Source organism: Lissotriton vulgaris, chromosome 10 (assembly GCF_964263255.1).
Source record: "Lissotriton vulgaris chromosome 10, aLisVul1.2, whole genome shotgun sequence".
NCBI lineage: Eukaryota > Metazoa > Chordata > Amphibia > Caudata > Salamandridae > Lissotriton > Lissotriton vulgaris.
In genome coordinates, this window is record NC_141698.1 from 421659951 (window position 1) to 421673855 (window position 13905).

The 13905-nt window shown below is 42.2% G+C and overlaps 1 protein-coding gene across 7 annotated transcripts in view; it reads left to right on the top strand.

Annotated features, from left to right (window-relative positions):
- Positions 1-13905, top strand: part of LOC147685342 (uncharacterized) — an 873295-nt gene that overhangs the window by 501714 nt on the left and 357676 nt on the right. For all 7 annotated transcript variants that reach the window (XM_086939630.1, XM_086939626.1, XM_086939627.1 and 4 more), the window contains one exon: positions 6521-6574. In XM_086939630.1, the coding sequence (XP_086795756.1) occupies positions 6521-6574 (54 nt within the window). The remainder of the gene's footprint in view (positions 1-6520; positions 6575-13905) is intronic.

The following is a 13905-nucleotide window of genomic DNA, read 5'->3' on the forward strand; positions in this document are numbered from 1 at the left end:
AATCTTTATTAGACTATTTAGAACAAATCCCTGCGACATTCCTTGCTAACAATTTACAGAGCATGGGAAACCGGATGGTCTTTAACTTAGGTACGGTATTTTGAGGGGGCCCCATGGCGATGAAAGGGCTACTGTATCCAAGGATATATCTAAAGATGGGTGCATAGGCCCTCCATTTTGTTTTATAACAGATGTCAGAGAAGAAGTAGTAAAAATTAAGGACTAAGTGTGGGATACAATAGTGTCTGCAGCATTCCTTACAGATTGTCGAACAAGATTTCTTAATTTATGTTTTGAACTTATAATATTCCGTACAGAACTCTTCAATGCATGCCCTTGCCCATATTCACCAGGAATTCTTCGGACCATTAGGCTCTGCTTTGAAAAATATATGTGCCACCTGCATTTGCCCTAAGCCAGTGGGCTACCTTCATTATTAAGACAAAAACAATTCCCAACTGGTATCATGTAGAGACAGTTTCAATTGCGTATGCCATGGGCATTACAAAGAACAGAAACAAGGAGTCAAATGATTCAGGAAAAAGTGGTATTATTCACCAAGAAAACACATTTTTCTTTCATATGAAATTACAGTTAGGAACAGCACTGTAAAGATCAGATCTTATAACAACCCGGTGGCACTTGGTGCAAGGTGCTATATACAGTTTAGTGAGGTGAGTGTGCAAGTGCTTTAAAAACAGCATAGACGACGCATTAAACAAAGTATATACATCAGGTAAAACTCCACAACACAAGTTACAGTCACTTGGAAGAACAATTATTCCTTGTGGGAGCTTTAAGCGCGGGATGCGTCATATGATTCAGGCTGTGTGGTCGACGGCGTTTCGATCCCCTTTAGTCGGGATCCTCATCAGGACAGGGTTGTTGATGGGTACAGCGAAGGTGGCCAGGCAGGAATGCGTGGCTGGCGGCACTTCGAAGTGATTTTGATCGAGTGCTGATCGCGGTTCTAAGTAGGACTGCTCGCGTGGTGTTGGCTGCGTCTGTACGGGCAAAGGGAGAGAAATGGGTCAGTGAGATACACGCCGTCGCGATCTGGAAGGCGTGAAAAGACCGTGGTCGGAGCTCGCACGCTCTGGGAGTCAGAGACGCCAAAGCATGCGAGCTCCGACCGCGGTCTTTTCACGCCTTCCAGATCGCGACGGCGTGTATCTCACTGACCCATTTCTCTCCCTTTGCCCGTACAGACGCAGCCATCAACAACCCTGTCCTGATGAGGATCCCGACTAAAGGGGATCGAAACGCCGTCGACCACACAGCCTGAATCATATGACGCATCCCGCGCTTAAAGCTCCCACAAGGAATAATTGTTCTTCCAAGTGACTGTAACTTGTGTTGTGGAGTTTTACCTGATGTATATACTTTGTTTAATGCGTCGTCTATGCTGTTTTTAAAGCACTTGCACACTCACCTCACTAAACTGTATATAGCACCTTGCACCAAGTGCCACCGGGTTGTTATAAGATCTGATCTTTACAGTGCTGTTCCTAACTGTAATTTCATATGAAAGAAAAATTTGTTTTCTTGGTGAATAATACCACTTTTTCCTGAATCATTTGACTCCTTGTTTCTGTTCTTTGTAATGCCCATGGCATACACAATTGAAACTGTCTCTACATGATACCAGTTGGGAATTGTTTTTGTCTACATGATACACCCATCCCAACGTGGTATATGGGTTTTCTCCTGTCATTCCTATAACCTTCATTATTAAGGCATAGTAATCCTCCTGTGTGTGAGGGGCTATAACCGGGACATCTTTCAGAACCAAATACATATTGCGTGCAATCAGGTGGGAGCTGGGGGAAACTATTAGATGGCCTATGTCCCGTAGGTTCCAGGTGGCCTGTAGGTTACAAAGATCCTTCTCCTTGATTCCGAATCATGTCCCTTCCTGCTGGTCTGTCTGATTTAGCTAGAAATTTCCTATCCCTACCCTTGTCCACTAGCTGATCCCTTGCATTGTAAGGTCATACATTTAGACAGCACTGATGGAGGGCTAGATGCTGTGGTATCCAAAGGTGGGGCAGCTGGACCCACTATAGTGGATGGTTGTGCAGTGAGTGTATTATTCAGTTTTGACAATTCTTTCTCTATACGTCCCAGGGTTCAAACTACCCATCATTGCTACAAGACACAGCAGCAAATGTCCTCTATAAGCGCAGAGGCAACAACCAATACACCTCCCTGATGGATTAGGGCCTGGGCCAGGCCTTTGCATTGAATTTGTTTGCCCTGAACAGTGCCTCTTTGATTTAGAACCGCCCTCCACTTTCTTCCACCTGCTTGACTAGCTACTTATCTTAGTGTCATTTACAAGCTCATGCCATGATGATCATGACTCTTCAGAAGGCGTGCCAACCCCAGAGACCCCTCCAGAGGTCCCTGGTCTCACCTCCGGCTTCCCCCTTAGCATTTTCAGGTCAATGTCAGTATCAACCTCGATAAGAGATACCTCAGGAAAAGTCTGTAAAGTCTGTAAGTCAGGGGAGGCAGAGAGGAATGAGCAATTTTTCGCAAGGTCAATTTCCTTGCGAATCACTCCTATGACCCAGTGAAAAAAATGCCTAGGGTAGCTTGTGGGATGAGAGCAGCAGGAACTTTAACTGTAGCCTTTCCCCATAGTAGGTGCAAATTGGCAGTATGGTCCTCAGTAGTAAGTTCAGCAGGAGCTTCAGTGGAGAGAGGAGGTAGAACTAGAAGTCTGCTCTTCCCCAGTGCTACCATCACAACTGTCACTTACCTCCTCCCCTAGTCGCCTTGGCAGTCGCAGCCACCACCCACAGACATCACAAGTGTCACTGGTGTCACAGTCATGAGAAAAACCATGAATATGAACCAAACTTTCTTCAAACGCTCTCCAAACACTCTCCAAGCGATATGCAATAAGCAGTGAGCTCTAGTAACTTGGATGCAGAGCTTTAACTTCAACTCTCCCTCCCCTGGTTACAGGCTGATCAGGTTGCTCTTCCTTTTGTGCTTCATGTAGGGGACCCTAGATCAACAGGGATCTTGGAGCACAAAGGAGTAAGGTAAACTGGACTCCATGGCGGCCACCTGCCGCTTGCAGCCCTGCGCTGCCAAACCAGACACAGAGGTGGAGGCAATAACAGCAGTGAGCTGTTAGTGAAACAGAGAGGGCAGGCTCAAGGGCAAGGGTTGGAGAACTGCACCTCCAGGACCACTGACAGCTCACGCAGTTCTGTGACTAAAGTGACTGGCTGCAACTCCTCACAGCCTATCACGCTTCCCAAGTAGCTGCTCACATGACGTTCTCACAGCATCCTCACAATGTACACCTAACCTGTGGGTGGGCATGAGCACAAATTTCACAATATTCTTCGGGAAAACATTTCCATTTTGCCACAAAGGACACCTAATCTATCTGTGGTGTTAAAATCACCTCACTCCATGGCACTGTAAAGGTCTCATTCTCCATCTCTAAATGTTTATATTTTCTTCCCGCTTTACCACCTCTCTTACGTATTTCCTCTACAAATTCCTCTTCATCCATCAACCAGAACTCTTCCTCTGGCATATTACCGAATCTCACTTCATTTTCCCAGTGTAAAACCACATCCTTAACTTATACCTTTGTTTCATGCTGAACCATTAACTTTAAAACCTCCTTCTTCACTGACTCATAAAAAGCTATCACCTTTCCTTCCCCTGATTCTGACATTGTACCTTAAATTACATTTTGAATGCAAGTTGCATTTTCTTACAAATGCACACCTCACCACCAGACAAAACAGCAGTAAATGGTCATTATGCCTAGAGGCTCCTCGTGTGTTTTGATGCCCCGTGCTGCACATAGGCCAAACATGACATGGCTGATTAACAATGCAAGATGAACAGGGCATATGGAATGAAACATTTACCATCATGTGGGTAAAATTCTGTCTGCCAGCCTAAAACCTTACTTTCCACCTTGCACGCTCACATGCAACTTATACTGAACTTCTCTGATCAAGGTGCACGTAAGATCAAATCTTTTTTAATGGGCTTGTGCTACACCTTATAACATGAAAGTTACGTAAGCCCTGATGAAGTTCCTGTGGCACTGGGGGAACGAAACGCGTTGGCTGTGCCGTTTTTCACGAAAAGAATAAATAAAGAGAAGAACTTTTCACACAAACCTCTTGCGCAACTGACTTTATTAGAAGGCACCTCCCTCTTCCTATGAACATTTTGTTTCTTATACAACCTGTGGCAGCGGGTGTTGGGAGAAGTAGCTCCAACGTACAAATTGAAACTGACGGAATTTATGTGCTTGACCTTGGTCTGCTGCTGTGCTCTTTGTATCTTTTTTGAATATATAGAGTACTCCATGTGAAAACCCATGAGAAATATAATGTGTGCTTAGAAATGTGATTGCTAGAGTTTCCTGCAGTAGCTTTAGATTAATATTCTGAGAGTAAGCTAAGCTTGTAACGTGTCTAATTGTAAAGCTAATAGTATCAAATGTATATGCAGACTAGTGTTTAGACATTCATGCATGTAACAAGATATTATATTCATGTTGGTGTATTTTGAAATGACATCTTTCTATAATCTTTTGCATCTTATTCATCTATTAAGAGACTGTATTTGCTATATGTTTAGAAATGTGCATGGATTTGTAACCCTGAACACCATAAAGTTGACATGATTTTGTGGCCTCAGGCATGCTTTCAGTACAAGCTCACCTTTAAGTTTAGCATTTAATTTGTATTCCACCTTTCATGTAGAATGTATTTGCATGCATTTTGTTTCCACTTCACGTGTTGACAAGACTTTATTATTTGGTAAAGGAGAGTTTGTGTTTTAGTTAGATAGCAGGTATGAGAAGATGGATCTTGGCAAGGAGAAACAAGATAACAAGCAAGAAGGCAAACTGAGTAACGACTTAAAGATGTGGGAAAGGTGGTGCCAGCAATCAATTTGTATTGGAAACATGAAAAGTTACTGGAGCTGATCATGTGATTTATCATGAATGCAACTAATGTCTTATGCTGTATTGTAGTGAGGGTCAGAGAGACATCTTAGGACTTCATGAGGTGCAGACCGCTACCTCTACTTCGTGTGACTTCATGCTACTTGACCTTTAGTTGGGGTTTCTTCAACTGGAGACTCGGACAGCTGAAATCTTTCTATTTCTCATTTTACTTGTGCTTCTCCATTTTGGGTTGTCCATTTTAAGGCAATGTAGGGAGACATAACTTGTTCATGCTTACGTTTGAAAATCATTTGATGCAATTTAATGTCCAATTCTTTTTCCTTATTACTTGTATCGTCATACCTGAATAAGTCACCTACTTTTTTGCTACATAGGGTAAATCTCTTTAGGAAATTTGGACTCATTCTGTTTGTCCTGTATTTCTATACTGTGATGTTAAGATTGATTTATAATAATCAATTGGTGAATTTATAATTAAACCTTACTAATCTCAGATTTAGATGTCAAGTGGATTATTGAGTAACTAAATTGGCTACACTGTATAGAAATTACAATTGTGATTGTTTCCTTCTGCTTACCTCTCATGCAGTTAAAAAAGACATCTGGTTGAGTAGCGATGTTAATGTGGGTCCAAGCTCACTCACATCCTTATGCGTTCCTATCTAACGCCAACAGGTACAATGCCCAAACAGAGGCAAAGACACCTGACCTACCTTAAACTGACTACAAAACAACTGCACTCAAAACATGAACAAAAAATAATAAACTAAGATTGTTGAAGACACAACCCTAAAGAAACAGAATCTAAACCACATCTCCATAAACTGGAGACTCCACCCACGTATTTAAAACTCCATAGAAACCCTGGTTTTAAAAGCAAACAAACAAATCAAAATCTAAAACTTGAGCTCTGACTTGACACTTCCATATATACATTCCACAAAATGCACCTAACAAATGCTGTCAAGAAGCCAAAAATAAAAGGGGATGAAGACCATTTTCAGAGTTTTTTTGGCAGGGACGAATGTTCTCATTCTTGTTGCTCTAGGACACTTCACTTGTATCTTAAAGTTGCTGAGGCATTGAAATTAAAACAAGGTATAAATACTGCATGCTTCTGGTCTTGCAATACAAACACACATTTTTTGTAGTATAAGAATGTTGCACCCAATGGCCATAATCAACACGAGGAGCTCCAGGAGTATCTCAGTAACCCACTTATTGATTGCATGTACTGTGCAGCAAGTCTATTTGAGCAATCATAACATCCAAATGTAATATTACAATAATATTTGTGGTGAAATGAGGTATCTGCCATTGCTCATCAAAATTAAATGGATGGGTAGAACTTTCCACTGAGAAAAGACAACTTTTTAATTCATTCTTACACCTTAAATTTTATCTTACCTTGAATTTCATCTCTTACCCCTAGCAGAATTACGGCATATTGAATAAAATTCAACTTTTTTCATTAGGCTTTGGTGGAGTGTATGTGTGTGATTGTTTGTGATTTCTACACAATGTTAAGAACATTCTAATACTTCTGTGTTTTTTCATCAGGTGCACCTATGGCACACCAGGGAAGCAATGCACAAGGAGGACAAAATCAAACAGGCAAGTGTCAGAAAGTTAATCTATTACTCTTCCTATGAAGTCTGTAGCAATGAGTCAAAAGATTAGTGAATCATCAAACATCGAGGAGTGAAAATACAAGATATATCTGGCATACATCCTGCATTTATTGAGCTAAATGCTATAAAGGTAGGAGAAAGCCGAGTAATTGTCTCCCCATTTATTCCACATAATGGTTATTTAGTGCTTTCCAGTTTTAAGGATGCTAGTCCCTTACCCACAGCAGTAGCATGCTGCAGCATAAGGTTCCCTCTCACTCTGGGTATTAACCATTATCCAGAGTAGTCTCCTATGTAGGATCTCTTCTTGGAGACAATGTATTTGAAGCCTATTCTAGAAGCTTTCTGTTAGTATAAGAAACCCTTACTAAATAAACAGCCTATAGTAATTTACATACTGGATGGTTGTGGGGCCACTGCGTTTTGTTAAACAAAATGCTTAGTAGTAAACTAATTCATTTGATTAATATCTGCTTATGGTAAGATGAAAAGAAATGTTTAATACTTGGGTTATCAAGTCTCCCATGTATTCATATATTTGTTAACATGTATCAGCGTAATTCAAGCACCTACATCATCAAAGGCTTTCTTCTGGATGGAGGTCTGCTAGTAAGATTATGCACTTTATGCAGAAAGCCCAGGATTGAAGCTTTTGTAGAGTGTGATCTATCCTTTATTGAATTACCAAACTACAAACCATCGAGAGCTGGAGGACTGGTACATGAATATTCTGTAAAGTGTCACTTGTATCCCTGAAGTCATTTATGAAGGTCATAGTTACTTAATGAGTAATAAACTGGTGTTCAATATTGAAGTGGTGCCCTGTGTGGTCCCCACACAGGTACAAAGTCCTCTTACCATTCAAGCACTCTGAGGATAAGCGTACTTTGTACCTATACATTGTCTGGGCTCTTTGCATGAATTGAATAATAATATTCCCTAGCACATCCCCTTAAGGGGCAGTGTGACATATAGGTTAGTGAGCTGACAAAAAGAGAAAACAATTGGCTCTGGTTCTACTGGCTCTACTGTTAAACATTTCTTAGGTAGCACTGTTCACATTTCCTGATTAGCAATAATGGCCCTACGTCCACACAACTCAGACCAGCATCCTTAAAAGGAAAAGTCCAGAACTACCACTTACTTGGCATTAATTCTGGAAGCCATTACTTGGGTCTCTCATACCTTTGTTCTTCATTTAGTGAAATTAGTGCCTTAGTAAACAGATGAAACACATATGCATACAATGAGAGAATACTCACAATGCTATGTTAGGAAATGGCTCTTCTTGTATAAAAGATTGCTAATTCCTACATAACAATGCCATTCAGCTTCCAGCCGCACTTTAAAAAGTATGACGTTTCTTCTGCAAATTGTACGTAGTACTTGCTTGGTAAAGCTATCGGAGCCCTGAAGGTATTTCTTTTATGCAAAATATTTCCTTCGCTTGAAGGGAAAGGGGTGCTGGGCAATTAAAGTTTCTGTAAGTTATGATGACTAGGATTTGACATCACACAAAACCACTGGAATTATTCATTAACAGTGCATTTTTAGTTTAAATGTCATTTCCTTACCAGGATTTCTAATGTGAAATTAGCTAGTGAAATACAGTGATTTTAAATTTTTGGAAATGCTGCTGCTTGTCCTTGTCACTCACTCATACAGCCATTCAGACACCCACTCACTCACCCACACAGGCAGTTGGAACTGACTGCAAGGCTAGAAAGCAGAGTTATCTTAGAGCTGCATGCCATTATAAATGATTAAGAAAAATTAGTCAATAGATCAAGGATGGCCATATATTGCATTCATGGGTAAACTAGCAAGCAAAAAAGAAGGGATGAAATAGAACCGGCAAAAGCGAGCTAAACTCACAAATACAGCCACCAAGTCACCCACACAACTACTTAAACAACTACTCATACAGCCACTCACACACCCACTCACACATCTGCATAGTCACTCAGACTCCCACTCACACACAGTCACACAGCAACTCACATAAACTATGTTAAAGAAAGGAATCACTCATTAGTAGTAGACAAAGAACACTTCTTTAACTTTTGTGGTACCTTAGTATATACATTTAACACACAAAAATGCTTAGAAAACACTCACAACCACCGGATGATGTCATCAGTGATGTCATTTGAGAAGTCATCAGTGATGTTACTGACCATGTCATGAGTTATGTAATATGTAAGGTCATAAGCAGTGCATTGTAGGGGTGGAAGTTATAGTTTGCTCAGGTAACTGTATCTGCTCAATTTCTCTGGTTTTGTATGAGTGAAATGTGAGCCTAACTATAAAGTTGTTTTTTCAGTAAATATATATATATATATATATATATATATATATATATATCCACAAAACGATCACCTCCAACAGGAAAGGACCAGAGGACACAGCAGGGGAAACTTCGGCAGCCATTTATTCACGAAGTGCAGGCATAATGCATTTCGGCGAGTGTTCCTTCCTCAGATGCCTATTGCACTGAGACTCGCTCTTTCCCTCCTTTTGAACAATGATTCGGCCCTCCCATGGGCGGGAGTTCAGCTAGCTCCGCTGCTGATTGAGGACAGCTGCTGTCCCGATGTCGAAGACTCCAGTAACCAGCATGCACTGCCGCAATAAATGTCAGAAGCGGAGTTTTGGTCAGCGCTGTAGTGCCTTGACTGAAGGAGGGAGGGGTTTACTGACAACCAAGTGAGTCCCAAAATAAAACGTGTTAATGGTTGCCTTGGATCCCCAACGACTATTCCACAATTCAGGGTTCAAGTGTGGTTGTGACGCAAAAGTACAGTTACCGTGCGTCTCCATGCAGTGACAGACTGCTGATAGCAGCGGCCACATTCCCCGACCCTTGCATGTGGCAGGCCTGCAATTTTCCAATCCCTTGGATGCCACAGAAGTTTGCCGGTGTTCTTGCAGGCCACTTGATTAGGCGAGGTCCTCTCACACGTGCCACTGGCCAGCACGCGAAAATATCCACAAAACAATCACCTCCAACAGGAAAGGACCAGAGGACACAGCAGGGGAAACTTCGGCAGCCATTTATTCACGAAGTGCAGGCATAATGCATTTCGGCGAGTGTGCCTTCCTCAGATGCCTATTGCACTGAGACTCGCTCTTTCTCTCCTTTTGAACAATGATTCGGCCCTCCCATGGGCGGGAGTTCAGCTAGCTCCGCTGCTGATTGAGGACAGCTGCTGTCCCGATGTCGAAGACTCCAGTAACCAGCATGCACTGCCGCAATAAATGTCAGAAGCGGAGTTTTGGTCAGCGCTGTAGTGCCTTGACTATATATATATATATATATATATATATATATATATATATATATATATATATATATATTCACTGAAAAAAACATGGGTTATAGACCATATATAGTTAGGAATTAGCATTTACAAAACCTTATTTTACTCACACAAAACCATTGAAGTTTCATATATAGTTAGTTGCACTAACTATATATCGCGCACCCGCAATCCACTGCTGATCATGTCACATATTACATCATTCATGACATGATCAATGACATCACTGATGACATCACTGATGATATCACTGATGACATCTCAAATGACATCACTGATGACATCACTGATGACAACATCCAGTGACTGTATGTTTCTGAAAAGTCAAAATATGTCTTACATATTGAAGAATGAGTGGATGTATAAGTGTCTGGATGAAGGATTTAGTAGGTGCATGACTGACTGTATGAGTGAGTGATTAAATGTCTCTCACTGAGCGCATGGGTTAGTGACTAAACTGTCTTAATTTGTGCATCATTATGTCTGTTGTTCTGTAAACTGCTGCATGTGTTGATCAGTAGCTTTATGATTAAGTATATGGGTTATTGATTGGTTGCCCAAGTATTTGTATGGGAGACTGAGTGTGTGTGTGGGTGGCTGGGAGGTGTATGACTCTGTGCATAGATGTGTGAGCAGTTGATTCACTAGATGTATGGGTTCAAAAGTGCATGTGGAAACAGCTGTATGGGCGGTTGACTGTGTGCATGAGTGTAATGGTGAGTGAATGGATATCTCAGTGCTACATGTCAAAGTAAGTACATATGTAAAACACAGTACATGCGAGAGTTGACATATATAAATAACTGTGCATAAGAGCCAGTGAATTTGTGAGTGGCTGTATGGATCATTGTGAAGTTGTATCAGGGATTGTATAAGAGAGTGAATATGTGTTAGTATATATCTTTGAATAAGTAAGGTGTGTATAACTGTATAGTTGAGGAAATGGAAGTGTGATTGATTCTTTGCATGACTGACTAGGTGTGTGAGTAACTCCATGGATGAGTGACAGTCTGTGAGTGTCTATTTACTCAGAGTGTATCTAAGATTATATTAGAGTCTGAAGAGGTTCACCGTATTATCACATGAATGATGTCATCAGTGATATGATCAGTAATGTCAAATGAGATGTCATCAGTGATGTCATCAGTGATGTCATTTATGATGTCATCAGTGATGTCATCAGTGATGTCATCAGTGATGTCACTGATCATGTCATGAATGAATTAATATGTGACATGATCAGCAGTGGATTGCGGGTGCGCGATATATAGTTAGTGCAACTAACTATATATGAAATTTCAATGGTTTTGTGTGAGTAAAATAAGGTTTTGTAAATGCTAATTCCTAACTATATATGGTCTATAACACATGGTTTTTTCAGTGAATTTTCAAGTTTTGTAAATGCTAATTCCTAACTATATATGGTCTATAACCTATGGTTTTTTCAGTGAATTTCAATGGTTTTTTAATAGCAAATATCAAGAGCTTTAAAATGTCAAGTATGTGGTAGGTGAAAACATTTTCGTGTTTATGCACGCTGATGTGCTTTGAACGCTGCCCCCCCTCCTCTTTTCTTTTAGGAGTATTCTCTCTTTGCAGATAGTGAAGGGTAGGTAACGCAGGCCTTTGCCTCCGTTGTAATCCGTCGTGCCTGCTTCCCTCTCCATTTGATTGATTGTTATCCTAGCATTTATTGTTTTGGAATTGGTTCTCTTTGGTTCATTCTCTATTTACAAACAAGCACAGAGTCGCAATACTCTGTTTAGTCTTTGCAGATAGTGAAAAATCGTTAAAAAAACAAAAGGAATCAAGCAAAATCAGTAGGCCACTAATGGGATCTCTTTTTGACCTCGCTAAAATAGAAACATTATGAACAACCCCTCATGAGAAATACGAAATTAGTGAGAGGAACTGAGCTCGACACCATGATGGCTGCAAGACAGCTCGGCTCCGCCGCCCACCCCACTCAAAATAACGACAAACCCTATGCAAATATTATAAATATATACAGCACACCAGCAAAGTAACAGGGTAAAACGTTTTATTAAATAACTATTAACATGGCAGCCTGCTGCAACATCGATCCAAACAAGCCTTTGTATTTGGTGCTCAAAATCAACAAGTAACAGGGTAAAACGTTTTATTAAATAACTATTTACATGGCAGCCTGCTGCAACATCGATCCAAACAAGCCTTTGTGTTTGTGGCTCAAAATCAACCATCAATAGTAAGATTTTCATAGGTGAGTGTAGGTTCATGGTTTTCCATCCACAGACTAAAAGCCTGGAGTGGGAGTGAAAGAACAATAACTAGTTAAGAAGGAAGGCAGAGGTTGTGGGAAGGACTCTGGATATGGTATGTTGCTTGGTCCCTGAGATGCTTCAATGTCACTGCTTTGCACAAATGGCATAAGTCCTGGATGTTGGGTGCCATAGTTGAGGGTTCCGAGCAGCGCTTGTAACACTGTCTGAAGCTTATTTGCACCTGCTGCAGCTTCACTATTCTCAAAGTAAGTGGGGGCTGTTTGTAGACCTGACTGCATTGGAAAACAATGTGATACGGTGCCTCCCTGAACCGCTTGACGGAGGCCCCCGAGATAATTGCGCCTGCTCCACACCTTGTCCCACAATCCGTTTGACCTGAAGACACGTCCTGCGGTGCCCTGGTCCGACCATCACATATACCTGCGCCAGGAGACGGCGTGGGGTGCACTAGAAAGGAGAGGCGGCGCGAACGAGCCTCCTCCACCTCCCCAGGTGGAGGTTTCTCAGCTACACCCCAGCGCTTCACTCGACCAGCTGACTTGCGCCCGCTCTTGCGACACAGTGCCTCGCTCGGCCAGCTGAATTGCGCCTGCTCTTGCTATTACAACGTCTCACCCGCCATCCAACGGAATTGCACCCAATCTTGAGGTACAGCGACAGGCGGCTGCTACGGAGCTCACAAAATGGCAGTCGGCTCCACAGACTTGGGCCTGTCCTGCAAGGATGGCTCTGGGCAACCGTGGAACTCGGACGCTTGACTGCTAGGGCATGGGCCCCATTCCCAAAAGAGTCCCCTCAGCCTTGAAGATTCTACAACAGTCACCGGGACCCCCGACTCCCGCAGACTTCCGGTGGGGAGCGACTGCCATGATTGCTCGCGGAATGGCCACGACGTCGCCACAAGATGGTGGTGCTCTCATGCTGACGCCAGCTTCAGTCTGAAACATCCAGAAACACTGTAGACTACCAATTCGATCAGTTCCGGTGGAGCCCCAACGTGACCCGGTAGAGAAGAACTTGCCCTCCCCTCTTTGACTGATGGTTCTTGTTGCCTGTCCCTTCTGTTGTTATTTAACAGAACTTTTTGGACTGCTGAAAGGGGTTGTGTTCCGACCGCTGGTTGGTGGAGACATTTTGACTATATTCTGGACCTGCGTTGTCGCTTAATGCGTCATATGACGCGCCGCGTTAGCGCACCCGGAAGTGCTCCGGTGCGCGAGGCGCAGCTTCCCGGAAGCGATCCAGGGCGCGGCGCGCAGCGCGTAACGTAAGCATAACAGGTCATGTGACTTGTTAACCCCTTCGCTGCTGGCCCGTTTCCGCCGCTGTGCGGTAAACAAACGAACAGGGGCGGGCCATGACGAACCCCAGCCGTCATCAGCACACGAGCACCGTAGTGCATGACGGCTGGGGCTCATCATCAGCATGGAAGGGGTTAATAAAACTTTTCATTGGTTCATTTTACTTTTGTTTTTCTAATGATGGAAGGCTTGGTCATATGACCTAAAAATAACACTTTTCATTGGTTTAGAATTTTTTTTTTTCCCAAATGATGAAAGCCCACCTTTTTTTTTCTCACTCTGACTTGTAAAGCAAAGAACCCAGATGCATTTACAGTTTATCACTAACAATGTTCCAGGCTAATGTATTTTCCCGGGAAATTTACAACTGTCCTGCAAGTAAAATATTCCTATTTCGAGAAAAAGGGCGTTTCTTCGTCCCATGAGGGA